Genomic DNA, 26,000 nt, shown 5'->3' on the forward strand with positions numbered 1-26,000 from the left:
AAGTGGCAGTGAATAATTCACACATTAAGGAAGGCCGACAATTACATTGCCGGCTATGCCATGCAGTCAAACCCATTCTCCCAAGATGGCTGACGAGTGGGTTGTCCCAAAGCCAGCTGGCACAGAATAGTAGAGAAGGAGTCCAGGCGTCTCAGAAAATCGAAGAGAGGGGGGGGGGGGGCGGACAGTCAATTTCATTTAACCGCGAGAATTGGCGCGTAGGTGTGGTTGACGCACTATACCCCACTAAGAGGTAAATGGCAATCGTATATATATATATATGGTTGCGAGAAATACGAAGGATAATTTTCAAAATATTAGACTCTAAACTTGTATAAATTTAACCACCGACAAGTGTCCCTGGGAACCAATCAGTTCAGCGCAGTAATTTAATTTTTATAGGCATATTCGTTTTTTATGCACTTTTTTTAAACATTTGTTGCATGGATATTTGCTTCCCCTCCATAAAATACTAAAATTTTTATCCGCCGTTTATTTGTAGAATAAAATTTGAAGAGTCCAGTCGTGTTTTGTGCAATAGAAATGGAAGTGATAATATTACAGCTCTGGAAGAATTGATTTACATAGAGTTTGGGGTAAATTTGCTTTTTGCTTGTTTTGTATGCCAGAAATCCGATCAATTTTTTCTTATTCTAGATGAACTGGAAAGTTTAGCGCATATATTTGGCGAAGCAGATGAGAAATGTCTTTTCAATCCATTTGCAAACGATGATGAAGTTGAAGAAGCAGATACAATCAAATTTCTATTGAAGAATCAGATTGCAAAAACTATATAAACGTTGATTAGACGAGAAAAAAGACAATGCATGGGAAAATAAGGTTGATGTGCTATACTTGATTGTAATGACTCCTATAAAACCAAAGATTGCACCATATGGATAAGGACTCAGCCACCAAGCTACAACCGAAGAAAATCGGGCCAATTGATAAGAGCATATGATCCGCTATAAATATTCAATTCCATTATCACGAAACCGATCGCATTGCTTATTTTACGAGAAACAAACCAAAAAGGACAACAAGTGCGAAGGAATGGAATGATGCTCACCCTCAGAGATAAAAACAGTGGCGACTTTTCAATATGACGGTGATGAATGCAATTTTGGCAACAATTCTGTATGAGCCAGTCAAGGAGTTAAGGAGTGCTATCCATGCATGTATGTATATATAAACTGCTACGCCATTGGACCGGTTTTTGATTGTGAAGAAATGTATTCTTTTTTGACAAAGTAAACACTCATGCAGGACGTCAGAAAAAGCAGCAAAACAGCGGCAATTAATGACGTGTGGACAATGGTGGAAGCGAATCTAGAAGCGGCGTACACACCAGACAGTTCTTTGACAGTCGATGAACAACTGTTTCCAAACAAAGGTCGTACAAGGTTTACTCAATACATATCTTCAAAACGGGTTAAATACGATAAGAAAGTATGGTGATAGTGTGATTCCAAATCTCACTTTCCATTGAAGGAAATGAAAGTCCTGGAGGTTTAACGTGAGTACCTGCCGTGTAGGCATAATCCCACGGTCCTCTTCGGACACGGATTGATTTTGGGACCACAATCAGAGCCCCGCCATGCAAACACAGCGGTCCTGATTTATACTGAGTTCAGGCTCAGCATTCATACCAGTGGATGCGAGGCCTATCTAACACCTCTGCCGCAACTAAGGGGTACGGTACCCGAGTTGTACAATGCAACACCACGCTTGAGCTCCTACATTGAAATATTGGCTATAATTTTCTAGTTAGAGCATTCCGAGAAGTTTACACTCTCCTTGTTAGGCTTACTCGCCTGATTTGGTTTTATTTTATTTTTTCAAAGTAGAATTGAAATCGAAATGTTGGGAAAATCTAACTAAGTAATGTAACATGTGGTACTTTTTTGTAACTTTCAGATAATGAAATCTAGATTAAAATGTTAACTGGTCGATTAGGTAGGACACAGTCACATTTTCATGGGTGCGTTCTTTCTTTGGCGCAGTGGAAACATCCATCAATTGAAAAACTCTTTTATTATTGAGGGTTATCGCTACGATATAGTCTCCATACAAAACAATGGAGGTAGGAAAAAACGTCGGTATTTTGATTGATGATCTTGAAATAAAATAGAAGCGCGTTAGCCGTAACACAGGCAGTGGGCTGTGGAAACTTTACGTCCCACACAGCTGACTGTATGAAAGTGTGCGTGAAACTTTAAGTTAATTCGACAAGTAGCCAATCAACATATTGGCCAAAGTCTGAATAATGATGTCGGCAAAAATTATGTATTTAAGCTACATAGGCAATTTCTTCGTTGGTACTTGCTCCAAGTAAGTATCAACATCCGAAATAGTCGGTTGATTTGGTCTCTTGCCGGGTTCTGGCTATTTCGAGCTTTTTTCGCAAAACCTAGTAATAAGTCGTGGACCTACTTTACTTGCCCGTTGCAGGGAAGTATGCGCACATCGGGTGACGGTGGTGAAGTCCCCAATGTAAAGGCATTCTAATTGCAATTTTTATGTAATTACACTTGTCTTATAGGGAATAAATCTTACCTATTATCAAAACATGTATTTTTTACTTTCTGGAAAATGAAGACTCTTTTTAAGGTTTTGTGTAAACACAAAACCTTATTAAAATCGGTTTACTGTCTGTCTGTCCGTCACACGCATTTTTCTCGGAGACGGTTATAGCGATTGACACCAAATTTGGTAGAAAGGTGGGAACTGTGAACGCTCACGCATACAGTGAATTACATCCTTTTACGTCGAATTTAAGGGGGGGGGGGGGGGGGGGGGGTTCCCATACATGCAAAAGGGGGGTGTACAATTTTTTTTCATCAAATATAGTCATGTGGGGTATCAAATTAAAGGTCTCGATTAGTACTTTTCAAAGCCGATCTTGGTTTTGACATTCGTTGGAAGGGTGAGGAGGGCGGGGGGTTGAAAAGGATCACTTCTTTAAGGGGGCCATTCTCAGAAACTATTCAACCGAAAAATCTGAAAAAAATCAGGAGGCTGCCACTATATGGTGCCTAAGAAATACACAAAACCTTTCGTACCTGAAGCGTCCAGCTTCCGGTTTCCCGACTTGTTTTGTAATGGCATTACGAACAAAGGTAATCATTTACCTTAAATAAGGATTGGAGTGGATAGAGTCATTCCTGGGCTATAGGAGCTATAATCCCTCTTATTTTTTCCCCACAGGGATCCATAAAAGCCTTTCCGGCACCCGGGCGCACAATCAACCCTTTCCCAGTTGCCACAAGATGTGCCGAAAGAGGTCCCCGGGAGCAGTAGACTAGCCCCGACAGACACCAGGCGGATGGCAATTACTCTTGCGGAATACCGGCCCGTACGTCCCCCAATAATGGAGGTAAGCGCAGCGGTTCGGCGATGACCAAGAGGAGGACGGAGCGTCACAAGACGGCAGGCACACTTCCTGGTTCAAGAGTATGCCAGTAGCGAGGAAATCTGGCGACAGGCGGAGATCGACAAAGGACGAAACCTGTCAATCTTAATGATCCGTACGTTTTGAGCCCTGACTTTTTTATCAACAAGCCGACAAACCAAATGTTGGATACTTCGGGTATGACAGACTTTGTTTCTTTACGTGAAGAACCTTGAGTGCGAGACAGTTTTACATAAACTTATTTAAAAACTCAATTGTGCACTATTTTTCAAGAGCCATTTACGTAATAATTTGTTCTAGAAAGTACTGTATATAGTGTGGGAAATATGAATCTTCGATGAATCTACTATTCGACATTATAAAGTTAATACAAGAGTCAGCACTATTTTTCTCTCATCTATAACAGTACTAACTATTCCTGCCGCAACATTAAAAAGGTACTTATAGCAAACAAATCGTAGTAGTAGCACGTAATGTATTTGCATGTATTATGTCAGAATATTCTCTTTCACGTGATACTGTCAATCAAAATCTTGAAATTTAACTTATTATAACTTTGTGAGTAATAGCACTGTTTCGATATATATATACATGTTTTTTTTTTTCTTTAAGTACTTCCTCCCAACTTCGGTAATTTGGATAATTCGAAATTTTCGCTAGTTCGAAATGTTTCATTGGTCCTCTCGATTTCGAATGAACTAAGTTTGGATATATTAACTTAATTTGAGTAGATATCGATATGGGGATTATTTTGAAGCCTGGATACCAATATAGAGGCAGCTCCATAATTCAGATTTTTCGGTTGGCTAGTTTCTGAAAATGGGTTCGTTAAAGAATTGAGCACTTCCCAGCCCCGCACTCCCCGTCTTTCCAACAAATGTCAAAACTGGCTTGGGAAAATACTAATTGAGACCTTTTATTTGATACCCAACATGACTATATTCGGTGGGAATCTCTCCCCTTTGAACAATGGAGACCTGCCCTTAAATTCAATGTAGAAAATGCAATTCATCGCATGTTTCGGCGTTTCCACCTTCCCTTCAAATTTCGTGCCAATCGGCATAGCTGACTCTGAGAAAAGTGCGTGTGATAGACAGACAGATATTAAATCGATGTCAATTGGGTTTTGTTTTACAAAAAAAATCCTAAAAAGGAATGCGGAAAAGTGGCTTCTTCATATATGGGGCTTTAGTATTTTACTCATATGCCAATTATTGTCGTTATGACGCCAGCATGGTTATTTCTATGACATAAAGTGCAGTAAATTCGCTCGAAAATGATAATGGCGGTTAAGAGAAACTAAAAGTGACAATCTTTTTATATATAGCAAGTTCTGAATTTCTTGAACCCTTACTCCCCTATTTTGTAATTTACATCGAAACTAAAATCCACTTACGAAAGTACTAATTGGGATCTTTCATTTCAAAATCTTACGCAAATTTATGTCACTCCCTGTATGGGGAGTAAACTTCGTTTCAATCGGTGTAGCCGTTTTGCATATTGGATTTTCGAGTATATTGGGTGTGACAGACAAACGAAAAAATTTTAACGCAAAATGTGAATGAGAGAAAACACTATGAAATGTTACCATATAGGGGAAAGGAAAAACATCGTCTTGGAGTTTTTATTGTTTGTATTCATTTATTTTATTTATAAACTATATCCTTCCACCCTAAAAGCAAAGAGCGATTAGCATATTTTATATGTATACCCAGTCGATATTGAACACAATGCTACTGGTTTTAAAAGTTGTCTACAAAGATCATTTGAAGCAAACAAACCAAGATACAAAATTTTCGACTATAATATTCGTATAACGTTCGAGCCTTTGTTTTTACTTTCCATACTGAACAAGAAAGCATTCCAACCTGTTTCTTACAATTTCACCTTGTCTATTTAAATAAACGAGCTCCTGTTCATCATGCTTTCGTTAGGCCTGTCCTTCCTGCAATGAAGGAGACATCAATTATTTTCTGGTCTCTATTCTAAAAATTGAACATAACATTTATAAATTTTCAGTAAGACCAATCATTAATTTCACTATCGAAATTCATTTAGGGGCGAAAATTAGTCATCACGCAATAACCGTATTAATATCAATAGGAAAGGGTGGTATAGTTGTAGTTACTAACCTTAGACTTTTGGTATCCCCTGTTGATCTGTTGATTCCCTAAAACTGGTATTTCCAAAAGTTAAATCCTGTAAAAGTAAAACTGATTAGTCAACTGACTGAAATGATTTTATTTTTAATCAGAGAGGAAATATTTATCAGTAAGACCAATCCGGTAATTTCATTATCGAAATTCATCTAGGGGCGAAATACGTTCATCATAGTCAATTACAGAAGAGTAAATTAATTGAATATACGAACCTTTTTTGATTTCTTCAGTCATCCATCCAGCATCAGTTTAGTTGTTTGTGAAAGGATTTCTGCAAGAAATTAAATATTTCAATGGTATCCAATGTTTAATGAGTTGGTTGTTTTTGAATTTCTATATTGTCAGTAAGACCAATCCGGTAATTTCACTATCGAAATTCATCTAGGGGCGAAATATGTTCATCACAAAATTGCAAATGGAATGCGACTGTGATAAGGATACTAACCTAATTTTGCCATGCTTCCAGGATATTGGTGTTGAATTTCCCTTCTATAGGTTGGATTTGAAGTTGAAATATCATCCATTATTCCATGAAGTAATTGATAGGCTTTAGAAACACACCTAAGAAATGATAAGAAAAAGATTTGAGTGTGTTTAATGAAGAGAGGGCAGTCTTCTTTGTGGGTTTAAATATCGTCAGAAAGACCAATCCCTTGATTTCATTATCGAAATTCATCTAGGGGCGAAATATACGTTCATCATGATGTTAATGCAAGAGCAGCGAATGACATATGTAATGTTCCATTTTTAAAACTAACTAACCTTATATACATTGATCGTACAATGTCTTTGCACTTTAGTCACGGACCAATTGATCGTTCTGCGGATTCACGCTTAATCAGCCTCCGTTGGATCTGCTTTGATGATTGTAAGAAGTTTCTGGACAAACTTTCCATTGTGCTTTGATGAGTGCACTGGCTGCAAATTAAATTGTCGTTGAGTAAAATAAAACAATTTAGTTCCAATTGAATATATATTTCTTTATTAATGTCAATGTTTCTGAATTTTCTTTGTAAAGCAAGCGTGAGAGCTACCGCCCTACATACACACATCAGAGAATACTGTTCCCAATCATAGCAACAACTTAATTATGGAATAAAAAAAAGTTGTCGGCTTATTTCTTGGGGTAGAATGTATTCGGATCTGTTTGTTTTCAACAAATACATGTGTCCGTGCGACATCAGACAGACAAATGTCTCTGTCAGATATGTATCAGTTAAATTTCTGTTTTAGACAACATAAATTAAAAACATTGCGTCTGCGCGGAAATCAAGCAGACAAATGTCTGTATATGCCTCGGACAACAGACAGACAAATGTCTGTGTCTGAATTAGACAAATGTTTCCATCTGTATTGTACTTCGCGTATCATACAGTACGTACATATAAATAATTCCAACTTGTAATATGCATATGTAAGAATATTTCGGAATTAGAAATTGCATATGCCCTTCTCAATTCACGAAATTTGAATTTAATGGATAACAACGGAAGCCTGATTATGATAATAATCATGTAATCATGAAATTAGTAATCATAATTATGCAATCATGATTATGACTTTGCTCAACTCTGGCTTATACTTCCTGCTGAGTTGCCTGAGTTCATGATGATTTTCCAAAACCATATCCTGAATTGCTCTTATGTTTTGTTTACAACTGGATTGTCTTTGAGCTTTCTTCGTTTTAACTTTCTGTTTTTTGTTTAGCACAGAGTGATAACATCAGGAGTTATTTAGCATTAAAAAAATGACTGAGGATAAATCCATAGGTCTGCAATTGTTAAATGTTCGCATAAAAACTTCGCAAGTAAATGTTTCATGGTGTGGTCGCACTGGATTGATAAATTGCAATTGGCGTTTTGTTTATTTAGAATGAACTCATGAGAACAAAAGAATATAAAGGGAATTTTTGCTGATCGACTACTTTCCCTCATTCAAATTTTTCGATGTGTCAATATCATCTTCCAGCCGCATTACGTGTATCAGACAGCACACGCGCGATTGACTAAACAAATATATAATCGATGTGATTATTAATTGACTGCTTTTAGTCCGGATTTTAACCCAATGATGAATTTTTATTTGATGAAGTTCTATAAACTAGGTGTCCATTTGGGTGGGACAACTTTGGAGTCTCAGTACAGCAGGCACACCAATGAGATAAGTAGCAGTGCAATTTCATTTTGAAGTGTTCATATTTCTCTCACCTGCAATAGAAATTCGTACACAAATGGGCCAACGACTAAAAGTAAATTTTTTGGTACAGCTGGGAAAAACTCTCAGATAATTCACGAAACATTTATATCTCTTTATGGAGATAACGAATTAAAAATTTTCCCGTTAATCGTTTTCGTGTAGACCGTGAGACTACAAAAGTGAAAATAGGAAATCGTCAACCTCGTGTTGATGAAATCATCGTACGTATTCATTGTAATGTGCCTTCTTATGGCCGATTCACCGATTTAGTGGAGGAGCACAATTCAATAATGATTGAGAAGTGTGTGTAGAAATCATTCGAAAAATGTTGATTCCTAACTGAAAGCTGAGACGTGACGGGAATGCTGCAGATACTGGAGAAAAACCGCTGTAACTCCTAGTTTCCTTGAATGGATCATTACTGGTACAGAATCGTGGTTTTCGGGGATGAAATGATAAACGAAATGAAATAACAGATCTAAAATCGAGAAGCGGCACACCACTCGCTAAGATTAAATCGAAAGAAAACTTATCAGAATGAACATTGCAAATATAAAGCTACATCTTGAAAAATATTTGAGTTTTCGCCAAATGCTAAATTTGTTCCTTGATTTCAGATTTCTAAAGATTTGTTCCCTAGTAAAGGGTGATGATTTGCTTAAGCTTCATTATGAAATATAGTGCTACAATTAATTTTCCCAAAGAAGTGCAAAAATTGATTGAATAAAAAGTATCGGTTTGCTTTGATAACGGGATGCTCCTGGATTAAAACTTTAAAAATAAGGACTAAAACTCCTTTATGTTCGGAGACTTCAGGATTTTTTATGCTCTAGTCAATTATAGTGGACAAATTTTTGAACTGACATTGCAGATTGGATGTCTATCAGGTGAAACTGATGTGCAATACTGAACCAACAACCAATATTTTTTTAAAATTTAGAACAAATCTGAAAGAAAATTAGTCAAAAATTCTCAACTTGGAAAAAAGAACATCCGCGTAGAAAATTTAATTTACAACTGGCCATAATTGAGGGGTTAAGGCGAAATTGACCATGGCTTCCAGTGCCAATATAAAAAAAAAACATCAAATAGGCGGCTATATTTACTGAGACAGAACGGTAGCCTCGTGAATGGTGTACTTTCAAATAAATACTAAATCTTATGAGAATAGAAGTCTTAATACTGCTTTACGTCATTTACGGCGGATGAGGAGAGTCAGTTATAAAAAAAAATTGATAAACGAAAGACGAAAGCTTCTAGTATGAAAAATGTGGTTTTCTTATGTAATTTCTGAGTATACACATAACCAGGAGGCATTTTTTTATCATATACCTTAAACAACCGTATCAGAGAACACACATCATATTAGGCAATTAAAATAAGATCATGAAGTAATGTAATGTAAATTTGCTTACCTCAATTGATCCCCTTGCATCAATGTTCATTAAATTCCAATGCCAGTTAAAAATTTCATCATTTCAGTTCGTACTGAGAACAATCCTAGAACAACCAAATATGATGGTTACACTTAATGATTATAGAATAAATGAAATGTTAACTATTCATAAGTTTATCAGTAAGACCAATCTGGTAATTTCACAATCGAAATTCATCTAGGGGCGAAATATGTTCATCACAATGCTTTGTAATCTAATCTAGAAGATCAGTTGAATAAGTATACGAACCTAATGTTGTTCATTTAGGAAAAGCAGTCCAATGGAATTCATCCAAGGTTGTATAAAGTGAATTCCAGAAAGCAGACCTAAAAAACAAGGAAAAATGGTTTGAGTTTGGCTCAATAGGTATTTTATCTTAGTCTTATATCTAAATCTAAAATCAGTTAGACCAATCGCTTCATTTCACTATCGAAATTCATCTAGGGGCGAAATAGTTCATCACGATATAATTGCAATAATTAGATATTTACTCTAAACCAACCTTTAAATTCTAATTCCTTTGGCGGGATCGAAAGAATTTGCTAGACTGTTGAGAAAACCCGTCTGCCTTTTAACATTTTAGAAAACGAACAGGAAATATTCCAGATAAATGTCTCGAAAGTGATTGTAGGAGTTGAAAAAAGAACTAGGTTTTTTTCCTCATCCTGTAAATATTTTTATTTTTTCCCCCGCATACGATCGTTTCGGAGACCTTCTTCAGTGCTAGTACCTAATTTCAACCTGATTCTAGGAGATTATGTGAACCTGAAAACGAGAACAGTTAGCAAAACAATCTTGTATATTCTAATGTTACTAACCTGCTAGTGCGGAAAAATATCCCATACAGGAACCGTAATAAAGAAACAACCATTTACATTTATTAAAATATATATTTTGTTTTTAAAACAACAAATAACGTTGCTCATTCTCATTTTAAAAAAGTATCTAAACATATTCAATTAAAGTTATGCCAAGGTTACTGAATGATTCGCAATTATTCTGGCACTTACTATCAACAGAAATACGTTAAAATAATCGACTTTGCCAGCCACGTTCTGTTGGTAGACAATATGAAGGTATTGTCCTCTGATTATTTGTACATCAAATAAAAATTAACTTTATATCCTCTTCAAGTGGCTCAACTTACAACTAAAGAAAAACAATTGGTGTAAGAACTAATTAAGGTTCCCCTAACATCACTCTATGATTTCGGGGCAAGACTTGGTTGTTACATTTTATAAAAACCTGAGACGGAAATGCATACAAAAAATCTATTCATCAGCCTCTCTATCCTTGTCTTTATCTTTCTTCTTCTTCTTTTTCTTTTCTTTTTTCTGTTCACCATCAGCATCTGCGATTGAGGTCTCTAAAACTACAACTTCCTCTTCTGCATCAGCATCCTTCTTCCGTTTCTTCTTCTTTTTCTTTTCAGACTTATCGGCATCAGTCATTGATGCATCTAATGTTGTGTCTGGTCCCGCACTATCTATGCTTAACTTGCGCTGTGAAATTAATTTGAAGATTCTAGATTCTAGTTGAAAATGCCGAGCTAAAATGTCTCACCTTATGTGTACTGATGTCCTGGCCGTTCTGATCATCATGCGATTTCTTTGCATTGTAGTCGACAAAGCCTGTCAACCATTCTTTCGGTGTGTTTTCATTCGGTCTGCCGTATTTGTCTAATTTGCCAGCTGCAATCAACGCCTTCTTGGCTGATGCTTTTGGACCTAGACCCCATTTGCGTGGGTATGTATCACGTTCCATGATAACTCGCTTGATTTTTGCAACTACACCATGATCGCAACTGGCCATTGTTGCCGTTGTCATGAGGGCAATGGCTGTAAATGAATTTGTCAGTGAAACTATGAAATATTTTCTCTTGAATTGAATTTCGAAAATATTCTTTACTTATGTGAATGTTTCTGAATTTTCTTTGTGGAGCAAGCGTGGGAGCTTTTACTCTACATACACACATCAGAGGATACTGTTCCCAATCATAGCAACAACTTTAATATGGAACTAAAAAAAGTTGTCGGCTTATTTCTTGGGGTCAAATTCTCCAACACTATTCCCAATTCAAGTAAATATATATTACCTAACGCAACAGCTTCGCCCTTAGCTGTAACAATGACGATTTCTTGATCAACTTCAATGCCATCTTCATAACGTAGGACACCTGGCAACATAATTTTCGCTCCATAGCATACAGCATTGACCTAAGATAGCAAATTAATAATGAGCTCCACTTCTTCATAGTCAATTAGTCGTGATTCTTACCGAACTGTCTTTCATGATGATGCGTTTGTGAGCGATTAGTAAACCTTCCAGCGGCTTTACCACTCTCCTCAACATAGTTTCATCCTTGTGATTTTCATATAAATACTGTGCATCTAATACATCATGCATTGTAACCATTCCATCATTTTCGGATTGGATTCCCGATCGAACACGACGCAATTCCAACATTTGACCGCCAACTCCCAATACCAGACCCAAATGCACACACATTGTACGAATATATGAGCCAGCTTCGCAACTAACCCAAAAAACGCCTAATAAATGTCATAGAGCGACGAAATTATGTAAATAAGAAAACAAGAACTGTTTAATCATTGCTTGATTAAAATATTACTCTAACATTACAGTATTACCCGACCGACCTGATAGAATTGGCATGTCGTTCGGATTGTTGATGTGTAATGTTTTTTAAAAAGATGCAACTTACCCATGTTTCGTTCTTCATCATAGTCCAGGAGTTTACTGTCGTAAACCGTCCGAACACGAAGTTGCCGTTTTACGGCGGATATCAATGGGGGTCGTTGAAATAGAGCTCCACGTAATTTTTCGAGACCTTGATTGACTTTGAGGATTGAATCTACTGGGGAGTGCAATTTGAAGACGGCAACGTATTCCTTTCCGGCACTTTGTTGTGATTTAACGAGTCTAGTGGCGCGATCGATGCAAACAATAAGACATCCTGTAAAAGAGATTTTAGAGATAAATATTCTGCTCTTTTGTTACCTAAAGTAATTTTAAAAAATATACGAATGATTGAAGTATAATCAATATCATTTTTTACTGATTCTATTTTTTTCATTCAACATCTACCAAATTAGGTATTGTGAGCAATTTTTCCAGGCTGGCAAACAAAGCTGAAATGGCGTTAATAAGGGCTATATGTGGTAAGATGCGGAAGAAACGAGAAGGGAAATGGAGTTTTTTGAATGTACAGTTTTTCGCGCAAGTGCACGGCCGGTTACGAAAACGAATCAACCGCGTGCGACCACACACCGATTGTTCATGAAAGCTCCACTACGGATATAACGATGGGACTAAATTTTAAAAGGAGGATATCAGTTAGAAAAGGAAGCCTCCCTCCCCCAAAATGCAACATTAGTTTACTTATGGGTAAAGCAATTATCGCCACGATCTACGAGGTGGGCGCTCGCAACTGAAACGAGATTTGGTGGACATACGTATGTAGCTATGAAATTCCGCGCAACATCAAGTGGCATGAATTTGTGTGCTGTTTAAAAGGGGGCTTTCCACGCATTCTTGGTGTAAACTTTTCTTACCTAATGCACCTGTATGAGATATCAATTAGAGATATGCGAACCATCACTTTAGTAGGTGATGTGATATTACATTAATTTTTAAAAGAAGTGATATTAGTCATATCGCGAACATCACCTTTCATTGCCTTAACCGTACATTTGTAGTGTAAAATTAACGGTAGTGGCAAGTATATAGTGAATGAAGACGATAAGATATTTTCACATGCAAAGAATAGGGAATCATAATTCATGCCAACGAGCAATCCTTTGAATTTGTGTAATGTGCATATGTACTAAGGCCGGTGTGATGCATTAAATATTATTCGATGATGTTTTGTGATCTCACACTAAATACATAGAAGTTTATGCGGTTTTCGCTATTACTTGACAGTGTAAGCAATGCATCCCCATAGTTAAGTTAGATACCACCCACAAATCGGTAGCTAGGCCAAAGTCAGCGAAAAGAACAAGGATTCATAGTACTTATTAAGTGAAAATCAACATTAACGCTCGACAACCACCACTGCCACTTGTAATAAGAAAAACGATGCGTTCGATACGGTCGGATTATTCGATGATGTCATACTAGACAATACAAAACATTACTTATCGCAAGGGTAATTATCATATCACTTTTCTACTGGATGGTGATGTGATATTTGTATCGCGGTTGGTTGGTGCTGGTAATGTGATATTACACTTTGAAGAAATATCAATTTTTTGATATTATTGCGTGTCGAGCTCAGCTCGTTTGCATTGACTGAAGTCATATTCTAAGAGTAAATAAATTACCACTTCCTTGACTTGTTACCTTCTTCAGCGGAAATCTGTTGTTGGAGAAGGCCGGTTGCTTCCAAAATGCGTATAATTTTTTGATATTACATACATTATCTATGCATTTATACTAGTTAGTACTTTCCCAAGCAAATCTTAGTTTTGGTATCGGTTTCCAAATATGGGAGGAGTAAGAGGTTAAAAAGTAAAAATGTAATAGAGATAATATTTTCGTAAACTAACTAAAAAATCCGAAAAAAAAACCTACAATAATGCAATCATTCAAATTCATTGCATTCAAAAATAATTGCCGGAAACAAACACCGCGGCCCAATTGTGACTGACGTAATCTGCCATCTTGCGAACTTCGCCGATCAGAATTCATTGTTCATTGAAGCTACGTCCGAGTCGGAGTATTTTGGCTATTACGAATGAATTGAACTGTCAACAAACTCCCATTACCCTTATCATAATGTTGACGCCGAAATGTTCATTTTTCCCAGCTGTTACGAGCGGGTGAAACTTTGCATTACGCCCTGAAAACATACATGAAGTAACGATTTTCCCCAAAACTTTTTTGTATCTATTTTAAGTGAATATCTGCATTTTTGCTTAATAATGCTCAATTCTCACCGTGAAATCCAATAAAAAGGAGAGTATAAAATGGTTTCTAAAAGTAGCGTATAATCGAACTTTTAACTATATGCAATTGAAACCGTCGTGCACTCAAGGTACCTCACATAAAAAAACAACATTCTTATCTGAAAAGCTGGAAGCTTGGCAGCTTCCGGGATCTTAATCTATCTCCTTTGTTCGCAACATATATTCACTTGCAATGAAAAGTTGGTTCACTTTCAAAAAGTACTCAAAGCCGCTTTTAACCACATTAGCTACCACGAATATATTATAAAAAGGAAGTTGTAACCCTCAGCTTCCTCTAAATCATACTTCTCACTGCAAGGATTTCTCTTGCATTACATGCTTGCCAAATTTTGGGACGATAAAGCCAACCTATTGTGTAAGTGACGTCAGTCAACGGAGATTTGTTTAAACAAGGAACAGTAAAGGCCAACGCCTTTGAGAAATGATGCTAAGTTCCTATTAACCTAACAAAAAAAAATTGTGGAACAAAATTTATCGTCTCAAATGCTCCTGAATAGACTTTGCAGAACCGACTTTCATGGCCATTCGGCACACATTTACATCAGAAGATGCTGTTCCCACTGTTAGTCGCTACCCTGGCTTAAGCGTCTTCGAGCCGCCGGCTTATTTCGTAGGGTGTTTGCATGCATAACCTCATTTTCGCCACATGACAACATACCTGTCACTTTAGGATCCAACGTTCCGGAGTGTCCTGTTTTGTCCACCTTCAAGATCTTCTTAATCCATGCGACGACCTCGTGAGAACTCGGGTTCGATGGCTTGTCTAGATTGATGAAGCCCGACTTGATGTATTCCTTGATGTCACGATTTAGTGGAGACGAGCCAAACGGAAGTGGTGTGTAGTGATTTGTACGCACGTTCAACCGATCGAAATTCTTCAGCAAAAGGGGCCATTTCGACGTGTCTAACTTAGCAATCTGTTCCGAGGGTTTGATGTGAAATTCTCCTGACGCTTGGATAGCTCCCAGGTCATCGATGGGTTCCTGCTTGATCCGCTTCTTCTTTTTCTCCTTGTGTATTGTATCTGAAATAGGATCCGTTCATCACTTCTGTTTTGTATACGCGCTCAAAACATTGTCTTTGTAAGAAACTTGTATGGAAGCTTCAATTTTTTAATTGCGTTGACACTTTTTGAGGATTTTATTAGAAATTTATAAAATATCATTACCATTCTCTGCCATTTTCACTGATTTCAAACTTCAACACGTGTAGTCGACCACCATCAACACTTTGAAAAGACCTTACGCGGCGAGGTTAAGAACGAGTCTGTGATTCCGGCGCCATTTTGTTATCAATGGTCACACGTGTTTTCGAAATTCAGATATCCACCTAGGGGGAAGTAGAGTGAACTATTAATTGTCAAGAAATCGTAAGATACAAGTTGCATTGATTGCCCTTAAAAATAAATAATCTAAGTAAATAATTTAATTTGTTGTAGAAAGAATTAATGTATGACAGACTTATTTGAACGAAAATTGGAGTTCCGATGAACACTTTGAAATGTAATTTCGAAACCTCGAAATCGGTCCCGAGCATATGTACAACAATTTCATGGCCAGCTGCTATCATCTCCAGCACTGGCAACATCAGAAAGTGAATGACGCAAAATTGAAATTTCGTTGCCAATCGCGTATAGTAACTGTTTTCTTCGGCGCGTTATTTTTTGTCTGTTGTGTTGTTTCCTATTTATTTGAAGTGGAAGCGACTTATTTGGATTCCGCCTTTACTTTCTAGATTGTGCGTTGCGTTAATGATTTGTTAATAACGGTGGAAAAGTCATGCCGCGCACTAAACTCTCGAAAAATGCAAAACGAAATCGGGATGCCGCCAAGGATGAAACATTATCGACTCGTTTACGGGAATTCGATTTGGAAGTGGATCAATTTCTGTCGGATCTAGAATTCAAGCGCCAGGAACGATTAGATGAAAACAAATCTTTGGCAAATTTAGTTCGAACGCTTCCGCAAAGGATACACGATATGAAAATGGGAGAATTGATGGCGATGGTAAGTCATTTCGACGCAGAAAGGCTGATCGGTTTGGCAGTTATTTTTGTAAACAAAAAAGGCTATGCGTATTCGCTTTAACCGTTTTGGATAAATTTTGAATAGCCGCGAATTACAAGGTCGGTTGTTGATATTGGTAGAGGCTAATTTACATTTATTTTATGAATTGGTTTCAGTAAAGACCGTGGAAGAGGCAAAATCCTTTCCATGAGCCACATGCAAATTAGCTCAAGGAGCAAACAATTTATTTACATGTGTCGCACTGAAATTAGAATAATTGGTTTTATTTTCTGAGTTTACCATATGTCCGTTTACAAGTCTTTTTCCTGTTCTGCTTCCTATTTTCCCAATATTTTCGTTTTTTTCGGCAATAGATATAGAATAGAATGTTCTTACCATCTAAATGTTTTGGACTCCTGTAACGGTGAATAGTCAGACTTTCAACTAAATGCGTCCGCATTATTAGAGAGTTTCCTGGGACTGTTTGGCACATTACTTCGGATTATTTCTCCCGTTCTGCAGACTCATTGAGTTTGCAATTTAGAGAATTCCTTTCGCAGAGGGAGGAGAGAGGAGGAACAGAATTGTCAGTGTAAAGAAGTTCTGCCATTCGACCCCTCTACCGGTCGAACTTAAACTTCTTTGAACCGAAATCCCGAACATAAGACCTACATCGGTCCCATCTGTACGAGTTCGTCAGCATCTCTTTGTCAGTTGGTCGGAGAAAACTCGGTGTGGTCGGCATCTTCCACCACCTCATTGCAGAACGCACAGTGTGTCATCGTTTTTATGTTGCTTGGTAAGGTGGGCAACTAAAATTATTCACACCAACATCCCAGTTCGTTTGATAGACAGCGCGATAAGCAGACGGCAGTGCGTGTAACAAGTGTCGGAGCATCCCACGATCAGGCACACATTTTCTGGCATAGCCTTAGCAGACTATCGTAGAAAGTGTTCTAGAGATCCGGTCGTCGGATGGAACTCTGGGCTATCTTGACGTCATCTTCATCCTCCTCTAGCTTTTCATTGCTCATAGAGCAGGGAACAGTCTCTTAGGAACTCCCCTTAATATTCATAAGAGCTAGCCCAGCAAGTGGAATTGGGGTACCTAGCATGTCTGCCCATATTACGGCATTGGAGACATTTCTAACATCAAGCGTTACGAAGACCACTAACCGTCGGCATCAACAGCTGTTCATCTCAGCTCGATGAACAGCATCTACAATATCCATTGTGGATCTCTCAGCTCTACCGAATGGGGGGGGGGGGGGGGGGGGGATAAATCCCCGGGAAGACGCATCGCTTCAGTGAGTCTACCCCTCATGAGCTTTTCGAACATTTTCTTGGCTGCCTCAAGTATGTAGAGTGGTCGATATGTAAACGGCTGCTGAGGGAGTCTTGCTCTGCGTGAGCCTTGCTACTTCCCAATGGCAAGAATAGGAAGACTACCTTTTCTAGGTTTTTCTTTCATGGTGAAAATTCGGCAAACCTCGGCATCTTACATGCTGCTGTGATCAACTGGAAGGAGATTCATAGGGAATAATAATAATAGAATCGTTGATGCAACAATCCAATTGGATCAGTCATTCAAGACCGTAAAGGTCCACTACAAGATTACAATACCCTGTAGGAGGCAATGTGGTCAGCATTGCGCTTGCCCGAGATTATTACCCTAATTTGACTCAGGTACTCATTCACAGCTGAGTCGACTGGTATCCGACGTCAAATCACCATACAAATCCCACTGCCACCAATGAAAACTGAACCGCAACCTTCTGTACGACAGCCTTACGCTCTAATCACTCAGCTATCCGGACTCTTCATAGGGAATAATGTCTGCTTAATGTGGTCTACCCGTTTGGCATTAGGTGGAAGGTTTTTTTGCTAGATCCTCGATCTTTCTGATGATAAGTTTATAATGGAGCCTCCATGCATTCCCATGCGTCGACTAGCCCCTGCCATCAACAAGCTTTAATTTTGTTTACCAAACTGCGGAGTTTTGGCTGATCTGTACCATGTCATTGTGGCGGATGCACCCCCAAATTTTCAAACGTAATGCCAAACGGCGAAGTTTATGACACTCCGCAGGTCGGCAATTTCCACCGCTCACCAATGCATCAAAAGTTTGTCATAGTCGGGTGCTTTCTTGGGCATGGAAGCACCCGCTCATAACTGAATTCAAGACAGTACGAGCTGTATCCTCACCACCCCCGAAACATGATGTTCGCCATGGAGGGGATTGATTGCTCGGTGGACTTCAAGAGATATCATCAGACAGGCATGTCGCTTTCAACCAACCTAGCATTGAACTCACCCCTCCATGCTCAAAATAACGTCCTCTGGGGCATCAAGTCAAATCTGCCATCGTTTTATTCGGTATTAGATAGACGCTGAAAAATGAAACACTAAAATCAGATAAAGCCCATCCTCTCGGCCGTCCGTCCAAACCCAAAGTTGGAAGCCGTCCAAACCCAAAGTTGGAAGCCGCCCAAACCCGAAGTTGGGAGCCGCCCAAACCCAACAGTAGCGGTGTCTGATAAGTCGGGACGCCAATTGGCTGGGTCCTTGAGTCCCTTTTAGCTTTGTAGGGAACTGCGCTAGCAACTCGTGAGCGATTGCACTATGATGCATGTTGATTTGCAATGTACAAATCCCTGTTAGCCAGGACTATATTCCCCCTAACATTTATTTGTACATATAACAAACCGAGCTAAAAGATAGCTAATCGTTCTTTTCAATGATTATCGCTGAAGAAAACTGAGGTCGTCAATTTTTCTTTACAATAAATATTAAAATTACTATGTATGTATAAAAATCTAGGAGGCTGGTGCATTGAAGAAAGTTACCATCCACAAAGTTATTCTGTTTTTAAAGTCCGCTTGAGATTCAGTTTCTCAAGTTGCACTGCATTCAGTTAGAGGAAACTTTAGATCACTGTACCAATATAAAGTGACTTTTAAGATAAAAATAATGTTACATTTGCTATTTAGGCCAGGAGGCACAGAATTGTTTCAACTTGTGGATCAGGTAAGCTTTTCTGAAAAAGCTAGCAAAAGGTAATAAGAAATAAATGATTTCTTCATTCTCTAATTTTTGTGATACTCAATATTTTATAGGTTCTAATTTTTTTGTATAAACACAATTAATCCTAATTCTTTTGAAATACAGTTGCGGAACTTTACCTTTGTCATTATTGAAAACGCTTGGAAGATAGAAATTAGAATCAACCAACATTTTTTGTGCTAATTGCCGAGCTTGTACTGTATTTGAATGTAAAATCAATCAGTTCTATTCTTTTAACTGTTATTATTGTCGCGTTGGTGAGTTAGAGCACTTCATTCAAGACCGCAACGCTACAATACAAGACTACAGCATTAGCATTGCGCTCATCATTATCAACGGCGCAACAACCGCCTTAATAAAGAACTCCAGACATCCCGGTTTTGTGGCGAGGTCCACCAATTCGATATTCCTAAAAGCTGTCTGGCGTTCTCACCTACATCATCGCTCTATCTCAGGCAGGTTCTGCCTCGTCTTCTTTTTCTAACATAGATATTGCCCTTATAGACTTTCCGGGCTGGATCATGCTCATCCATACGGATTAAGTGACCCGCCTACCGTACCTTATTGACCCGGATTTGATCCACAACCTGACGGTCGTGGTATCGCTCATAGATTTCGTCGTTGTGTAGGCTGGCATTGCGCTCGCCCGTGATTATTACCTTGATTTGACCCAGGTACTCATTCACAGCTGAGTCGACTGGTATCCGAGTTGCAGTGACATCCTTTTGTCAGGGCGCACGTTCACTTCATGAAATTTTTCGCCGTGCCAAAGCTCAATAAGCGGCAATAAGAGCCTTCAGTTCCCTACGATCATCGATATTCTTCCAAGGCCCGGCAGTCAGAGGCAGATCTTATGGCGTTTACTCGAACGTCGCCAACAACCTAGTTGCCACTGGAGAAAAGCACACTTTAGGTAGGGACTCAATACTATTTTCCATTAAGCTATTCAAGACGTCTGGTCAGCAAAATCGGGGCTCCGAAAGCGAACCGTGTTGAACTTTTTGGGTTGGGGCACTTCACTCCTGCGAGAAGATACGAACGCAATGTGCAGCGACTATGAAGTGATCTCACTCGAGGTCGATGTCACTGCCTCTTTTGTTTCGCAGATCCAGAAACAGATTTATTACTGATCGCGATGTAGTCGAACCGATTAGATGTACAGGGTTTCCAATTAAGAATTATAGAATTTTTACAGTTCATCACGGTCATGCTTATGTTAGAATTTTTGATATCTGGTGTCAGTTGTGTTGGGTAATGTATGCCATTTTATCGTGAACAACGATGCCATAACTTTTGGAAATCGTCCAAAAAGTTGTACCAAGATTTGAGAAGTTTTCTTGCTATTCCGAAAGCATTTTTATGCAAAATATAGACGTCATTCCGCTTCTTCTGAGTTCAAAAGCGACATCGTAGTTCCGAGAATATTGCAGCGCTTCAGGTGAGTGTAGCCGCCAACGACAATGTGCCGATTTCACGCCGTTTGCAAGAGTTGAGCCTTTTTTCGATGACTATCAGGCGTATTTTGTGCTTGATTCTTAGATTGCACGCATATAATATGGTACTAATGGCTGGTTAATCCGTGCAAATTTACCAATCCCCAGAGATAATTTTCTTTATTTGGAACTCCCGATAGTTGGTAGTCCCGATATTTTTTAGCAAATCGTCGGATCCTTGATACAAATTATCGGGATTCTGCCCTATTGGCACAACAACTCAAGCTAATTTACCATCTTTTATGAGTGTTATGAAATGAGTGATTGAAACAGATCAACATTTTCATCGAAAAAAACATCTTTTCTGATGGGGCATATTTTTTGTAGTATGGCTTCGTTAATAAGCAAAATTGTTTCTGTTAAGATTTATGAAACCCCATTACATCCGGAGAAATCGATTGTTCAGTGCCATTTATGATATGGTGGCACCATACCATATCCAGGCAAAAATGAAGAGGGAAGAACCGTAACTGGGATTAGAGAGAGCTACCGTTCAACGTTGACCTATTCTTTTTCCCAAATAAATCTGGAGCCCTGGCCGCCAAGATTCTGTGATCTAACATCTTTGGGCTATTTTCTGTTTGGCCACATTAAATCACAGGTTTATGGCAGCAAACCCAGGACCCCATATCAATCAAAGTGATTCCCGGCATCATCGAGAATAGATCCGGATAAACTAGTGGATTTGAACGATATATTGTTTAAATCATAAATGGCATAGAATGTACCACCTAATAAAAACAATACACTCCATATTATTGCAAAATTACTGTTTTATTTCGCCGGTCAGTTGAAACCGAGTGCTGCAAATGACAAAGCGGAAAGTTGTAGAAAATTGCAAACCTCTTACCATTGTCATTACAGTCTTCAAAATCATGAAAATCATGGGGTAAATTGAGGTATGGTATATTACTAGGAACTGACGGGATGGCGTTTAGGTGTAGTTGATGCGCCACGCCTCACATAGATGCATATTTCAACCGCATATATATAGTGTAATGAAAACCACAAACAATTAAAAACTATAATTGATTGGTTACAGTGTTATGTTAAATTAAAAAAATATCCAACATTATTTGTTATGTTTCTTCGAGGGAGATGGATTACGGGTGAAGTTGCAGTATGATTCACACACAAAATCTTGTTCTCATGTATTTGTCTCCTGGGCTATAAAGTCAGTTGGATATCAACAGATCGACTACATTCCGATCAGCAACAGATTTAGAAGTTGTTTTGAAGAGGCCATCATCTAATGGTTGCTTAATTTCGTTTGTAGAGGAGCAAAGTGTCGCCTTCCAAATTCAATACGATAAATTTTCGCGATCTGGCTGCAGTGTCCGCAGTAGGAAGTCTTACGTGCTGCGCAAACGACCCATTTTAAATAATTCACTCGGGAATATTGATGAGCACTGGGTCGTCATTAGGACGGAAGGTCGCGGTTCAAATCTCTAAATGTGCATATGTAGTGCGGGATCACTTATACTAGCTAAACTAATCGGCAATTGATATGACCCATCAGCTCAATAAATAAAAACAATTTTGAAGAAAAAAAATGGGATTTCATACCAAAAGCTGCCGATTTCCAGCTTGTTTATTGTTTATAATCTGTCCTCAACTCTCGACCATTTGGTTGCGGCATACAAATCGTGCAACAACCTTGGACCCTTGGGGAAAGTCTAGAAATTCTGAGAGAAGACGCGACGCGGTTATTAAATACAGATTCCGGTAATTGCCCCTCAAAATTAATAAGACTTGCTGGGGTAATTAATAGATAATTAGGTTAACAATTTAATGTTTTTTTTTTTGTTAAAAAGTAATTTAGGTAATTAGTGTTTTTAGTATAAATAGAACCGTAGAATCGCAATTGTTTTCAGTAGCTTTGTACTGATGAAGGGAGTAAGTTGCTCCCGAAATATATATATACATAAGGAGTAAGCTACTGGTCTATCAATTTTAGACTTAACTACAAACAGAAGGCAATATCTAACATTTTACATTTGGTTGATGTCATTTGATGAAAAATACTTGAGACTAGTTTAAAGATATTAGTGTTTCAATTTTCTAGGTTATCATCATTGTCGAGGGATATCCTGTTAATATATTTCGACAATATATTCTGTAGGGAACACTGTAACACGCTGTAGAAATTTGTAAATGAAGATTCTTGAAAATCGTAATTTCCTGTGAACCATATTCCAGCGAACGAGACGTATTCAGTTCCACTAGAAGCCCATAATGCCTTTCTTGGGATGAAGATCTTGGTTTGCGATTTCTTCGTATACCAATTTATAATTCTGTTTTAAAAAGACTTAACAAGCTGTATGACAGACAATTTCTCATGCTATTCTAATAAAAAAATGTTATGTATTTTTTTCGATTTTTTAACACTATCTGCCACTGGCTTTTTAATTTCTGAAGAAATAATTATGATAACAGCCGCATTCAAATACAGCTTGAATTATAGCTAGAATTTTTCTTTAAAACATGAAAGCTTGTCCGTAAAAATAAATAAACTATGCATAAAAAATAGCTCTCAAAAGTCCAAATTTTTTTTGGGTCATAAAATTTTGCTATTTAACACAAATTTTCTCGAATTTTATTCATAAACAATGTGCATATTTTCTTGAATCACATTATCTCTTATCCACTTTAATCATTTTATCCTAATCACCCGTCATTCTGAAACACCATTTCTTGCTTCCATTGATGAATTGAATGATGGGTGCTTGTGGTTCTGCATGTTTGGTAACTGTTTACCTTCAAAGATACTAAAAAATCATGCACAATGGGATCTAACTTAGGAAAGACAATTTAGGCTGTTTTCGTATCTACAAGAACGGGGCAAATCGTCTAAGCAGCGTTTTAAATACGGCAAACAGTTTTTCTTGGGGACAATTAAAATAAGTCAACCAATTTGCTCTCTTTTATAATTAAGAAACAAATGCATTGGAGTAAAACCAACTTGCAGGGTATAGTCCCTTGCAAGTTCTAGCCAATATTCCGGATATTTGACAAGAAAGTTAAAGCAGCTCTTTTCTTTGCAGGAAGAGAAGACCATTGATGAAGTTAATGTAGCGTTAGAGAAAAAAGCCGCCGCTAACAGAAGTATGATGAATGCCTCCTTGCTTAGCAGTTCCAAAAAGAAATCAAAAGGCGACGAGGGTAAGTATTTGCATTTGACCATAAACTTTTTTATTTTTTTTTGTATTTATATAAGTAGTTAAAGTTACTTTAAGGAGTATGCAAATTCGATAAGTGGTTATTAAAACAAAGGTGGTAACAGGATGAAGTGAATTGGATAGGCAATTAATAATACACATCTGGTAATTTTGATTTGTCTGGGGAGAAATGGTTAGTATATGTTACTGTAGTGGACATTATTGTAGCAGCATAAGGAATCATTCAAGTCTTATTTGCCCCCTTTTGACCGTTATTTCATCTACTTGTTTTGGGAAATCCTAGGGTCGCAAAAACCTATAACGGTGCAATTATTTTCCAAGATTTAAAAACATGCATGGAATTAGTATAATAAATACAAGCGAACTTTAATACTGTTTGGAGGTACAAGCTAAAATAATCGTAAAAGTGTTTTCTTTTTATATAAAATTTGGTGAAGGATTAGTTTCTATATTTGTTTCACGTATTTAATTCTACTCATCATTCGGACTCTCATGCTAACTACAAAACTAATCACATCTTTTTCTTCGCATTATTTCATTCGCTCCATAATTGCTGGGTGCCCTAACTAAATCACGCTTCTCGGTGCTCGCTTGTAAATAATTCGCAACTTGAATTGCATTATTAAAATTGGACGTGAAACCAAATTAAAGGATACCTTACAGAAGATAGTGGCAGTGGAAATATGATTGCGACATCAGCATATACAGGATTCACACGAGGTATGACTCCGTCAGCACGTCCAGTGGGACCACTTAGCTCGGCAAAGGCGAAGAGCCGAAATCGTCGCAGTCGATCGGCATGCGGTTATCTGAATACTATAGGAAGTAATAGTAGTACAATTTCGTCATCAACAACTTCAAGTCGCACAACTACAGATCGTATGTCACGATCAAGAATGCGAACTCCGCTAAATAATCGAGTGAAGGCGGCTAGTGCGGACAGAGCGGCGCCAGTCACTCCTAAAGTTTGTCCAAATACGCCACTGTCAATGCTACGATATCCACGTATTGGAGAAACCGTTATTTCTCTAACGGGCAGTCCGATTGTGGCCCAATGGTGAGTTTCCAACAGTAGATTTAATTAATAGAAGCTCATTATTTTCTTTTAATAGTTCTTGTATTTCTTAGTAGTATGTTAGTAAAAAGCTTTCACTCTGCCTTTGAACTATGATAGTGTATATTTCAATATATGTATTCCCCTTTTCTTCAGTCCATCGGATACAACGGCAACCGTTAATATTCCTATAAAAGATGGGGTAATTTCATTGCGTCCTACAAGGCTGGACGCGGTTCATCCTGATTTTATTGAATCCATTGATGCTGAAACGTGGAGCCAAATTAAAGAGTTACAATCGAATTTGAATAAGCTTGTGAAGAGCGTAGATGGGAAGATTTAACGACGGTATTAATTTATTCACTTATTATAATAAGCTGCAGTCCTTTCCATGTGAAGCTGTGGGGCGAGTTAGTTAACGAATGAGGGTAAAGTCGACGGAGTAGCGACTTGTTTTTTTTTCTATCAATAGTTGATAATTTGTTTACCCTTTCTGGCTTATGTATTCATAGGTTCAATAAGTTCTCGAAAAATATATGCATCTCTTGAAAATATTTAGATTTTTCTCTTTTTATTTTTAAAATTTTAACAATGATCACATCAAATAACAGGAAATCGGATTCCTTTTCACGCTGACGGGATTTCCGTTTAGAGCTTATGCGCCGCTTGGAAATTCAAGTTGAAACTTGCTTCATTCGGAAAGATTTTTCTAAAGCATACATGTTAAATGAGACAGAACAAATGGAAAACTTAAAGTATCTAAATCAATATTTAATTTCATTATGACAGAAACTAAAGTTTTGGCTAGGAAACTGGCAAGTATTGTTTAGAAATAAAAGTTGTGATTTGTGGATATAAGGTTATATATGCCACATAATGTACATCTGTGTTGTTTTATTTGTTGGTAATGATGATAACCTAACATAACAGAACTCTGTTCAAGAGGACCCGCTGGCTTTCCACATATAAAGTGAACATCTTCCATAGTTCCAGTGTTGAATGATGTCTGGA

General features: G+C 37.9%; 2 protein-coding genes, 1 long non-coding RNA gene and 2 other non-coding genes across 6 annotated transcripts; 1 reads left to right on the forward strand and 4 right to left on the reverse strand.

Annotated features, from left to right (window-relative positions):
• Positions 1–5,027: 5,027 nt before the first annotated feature.
• On the reverse strand, positions 5,028–9,411 carry LOC119654290. The gene is made up of 6 exons (XR_005249806.1): positions 9,183–9,411; positions 6,334–6,489; positions 6,017–6,132; positions 5,784–5,842; positions 5,545–5,611; positions 5,028–5,357 (listed from the first exon to the last, which is right to left on the reverse strand). It is a non-coding gene; the product is annotated as an uncharacterized LOC119654290 (long non-coding RNA).
• LOC119656344 lies at positions 6,566–6,699 on the reverse strand. The gene has a single exon (XR_005250046.1). It is a non-coding gene; the product is annotated as a small nucleolar RNA snoR639/H1 (small nucleolar RNA).
• A 662-nt stretch (positions 9,412–10,073) lies between the features above and the next one.
• LOC119654288 (H/ACA ribonucleoprotein complex subunit 4) lies at positions 10,074–15,497 on the reverse strand. The gene is made up of 7 exons (XM_038059576.1): positions 15,363–15,497; positions 14,853–15,218; positions 11,929–12,180; positions 11,481–11,755; positions 11,299–11,419; positions 10,767–11,041; positions 10,074–10,705 (listed from the first exon to the last, which is right to left on the reverse strand). Exons 1-7 carry the CDS (start codon positions 15,373–15,375, stop codon positions 10,475–10,477), a joined length of 1,533 nt encoding a protein of 510 aa, XP_037915504.1. The 5' UTR covers positions 15,376–15,497; the 3' UTR covers positions 10,074–10,474.
• LOC119656343 lies at positions 11,121–11,254 on the reverse strand. Its single transcript, XR_005250045.1, has one exon. It is a non-coding gene; the product is annotated as a small nucleolar RNA snoR639/H1 (small nucleolar RNA).
• A 278-nt stretch (positions 15,498–15,775) lies between the features above and the next one.
• LOC119654289 (borealin-like) lies at positions 15,776–25,547 on the forward strand. 2 transcript variants are annotated; one of them, XM_038059579.1, is made up of 4 exons: positions 15,776–16,200; positions 23,801–23,918; positions 24,599–24,992; positions 25,146–25,547. In XM_038059579.1, the coding sequence occupies exons 1-4, from the start codon at positions 15,973–15,975 to the stop codon at positions 25,330–25,332; spliced, it is 927 nt and encodes a 308-aa protein (XP_037915507.1). In that variant the 5' UTR covers positions 15,776–15,972; the 3' UTR covers positions 25,333–25,547. The 2 variants fall into 2 exon arrangements, with proteins under 2 accessions (XP_037915507.1, XP_037915506.1); XM_038059578.1 differs by having other exon boundaries at positions 15,780–16,200; positions 24,587–24,992.
• Positions 25,548–26,000: the final 453 nt, after the last annotated feature.

The sequence above is a fragment of the Hermetia illucens genome, chromosome 4 (assembly GCF_905115235.1).
Source record: "Hermetia illucens chromosome 4, iHerIll2.2.curated.20191125, whole genome shotgun sequence".
Classification (NCBI taxonomy): domain Eukaryota; kingdom Metazoa; phylum Arthropoda; class Insecta; order Diptera; family Stratiomyidae; genus Hermetia; species Hermetia illucens.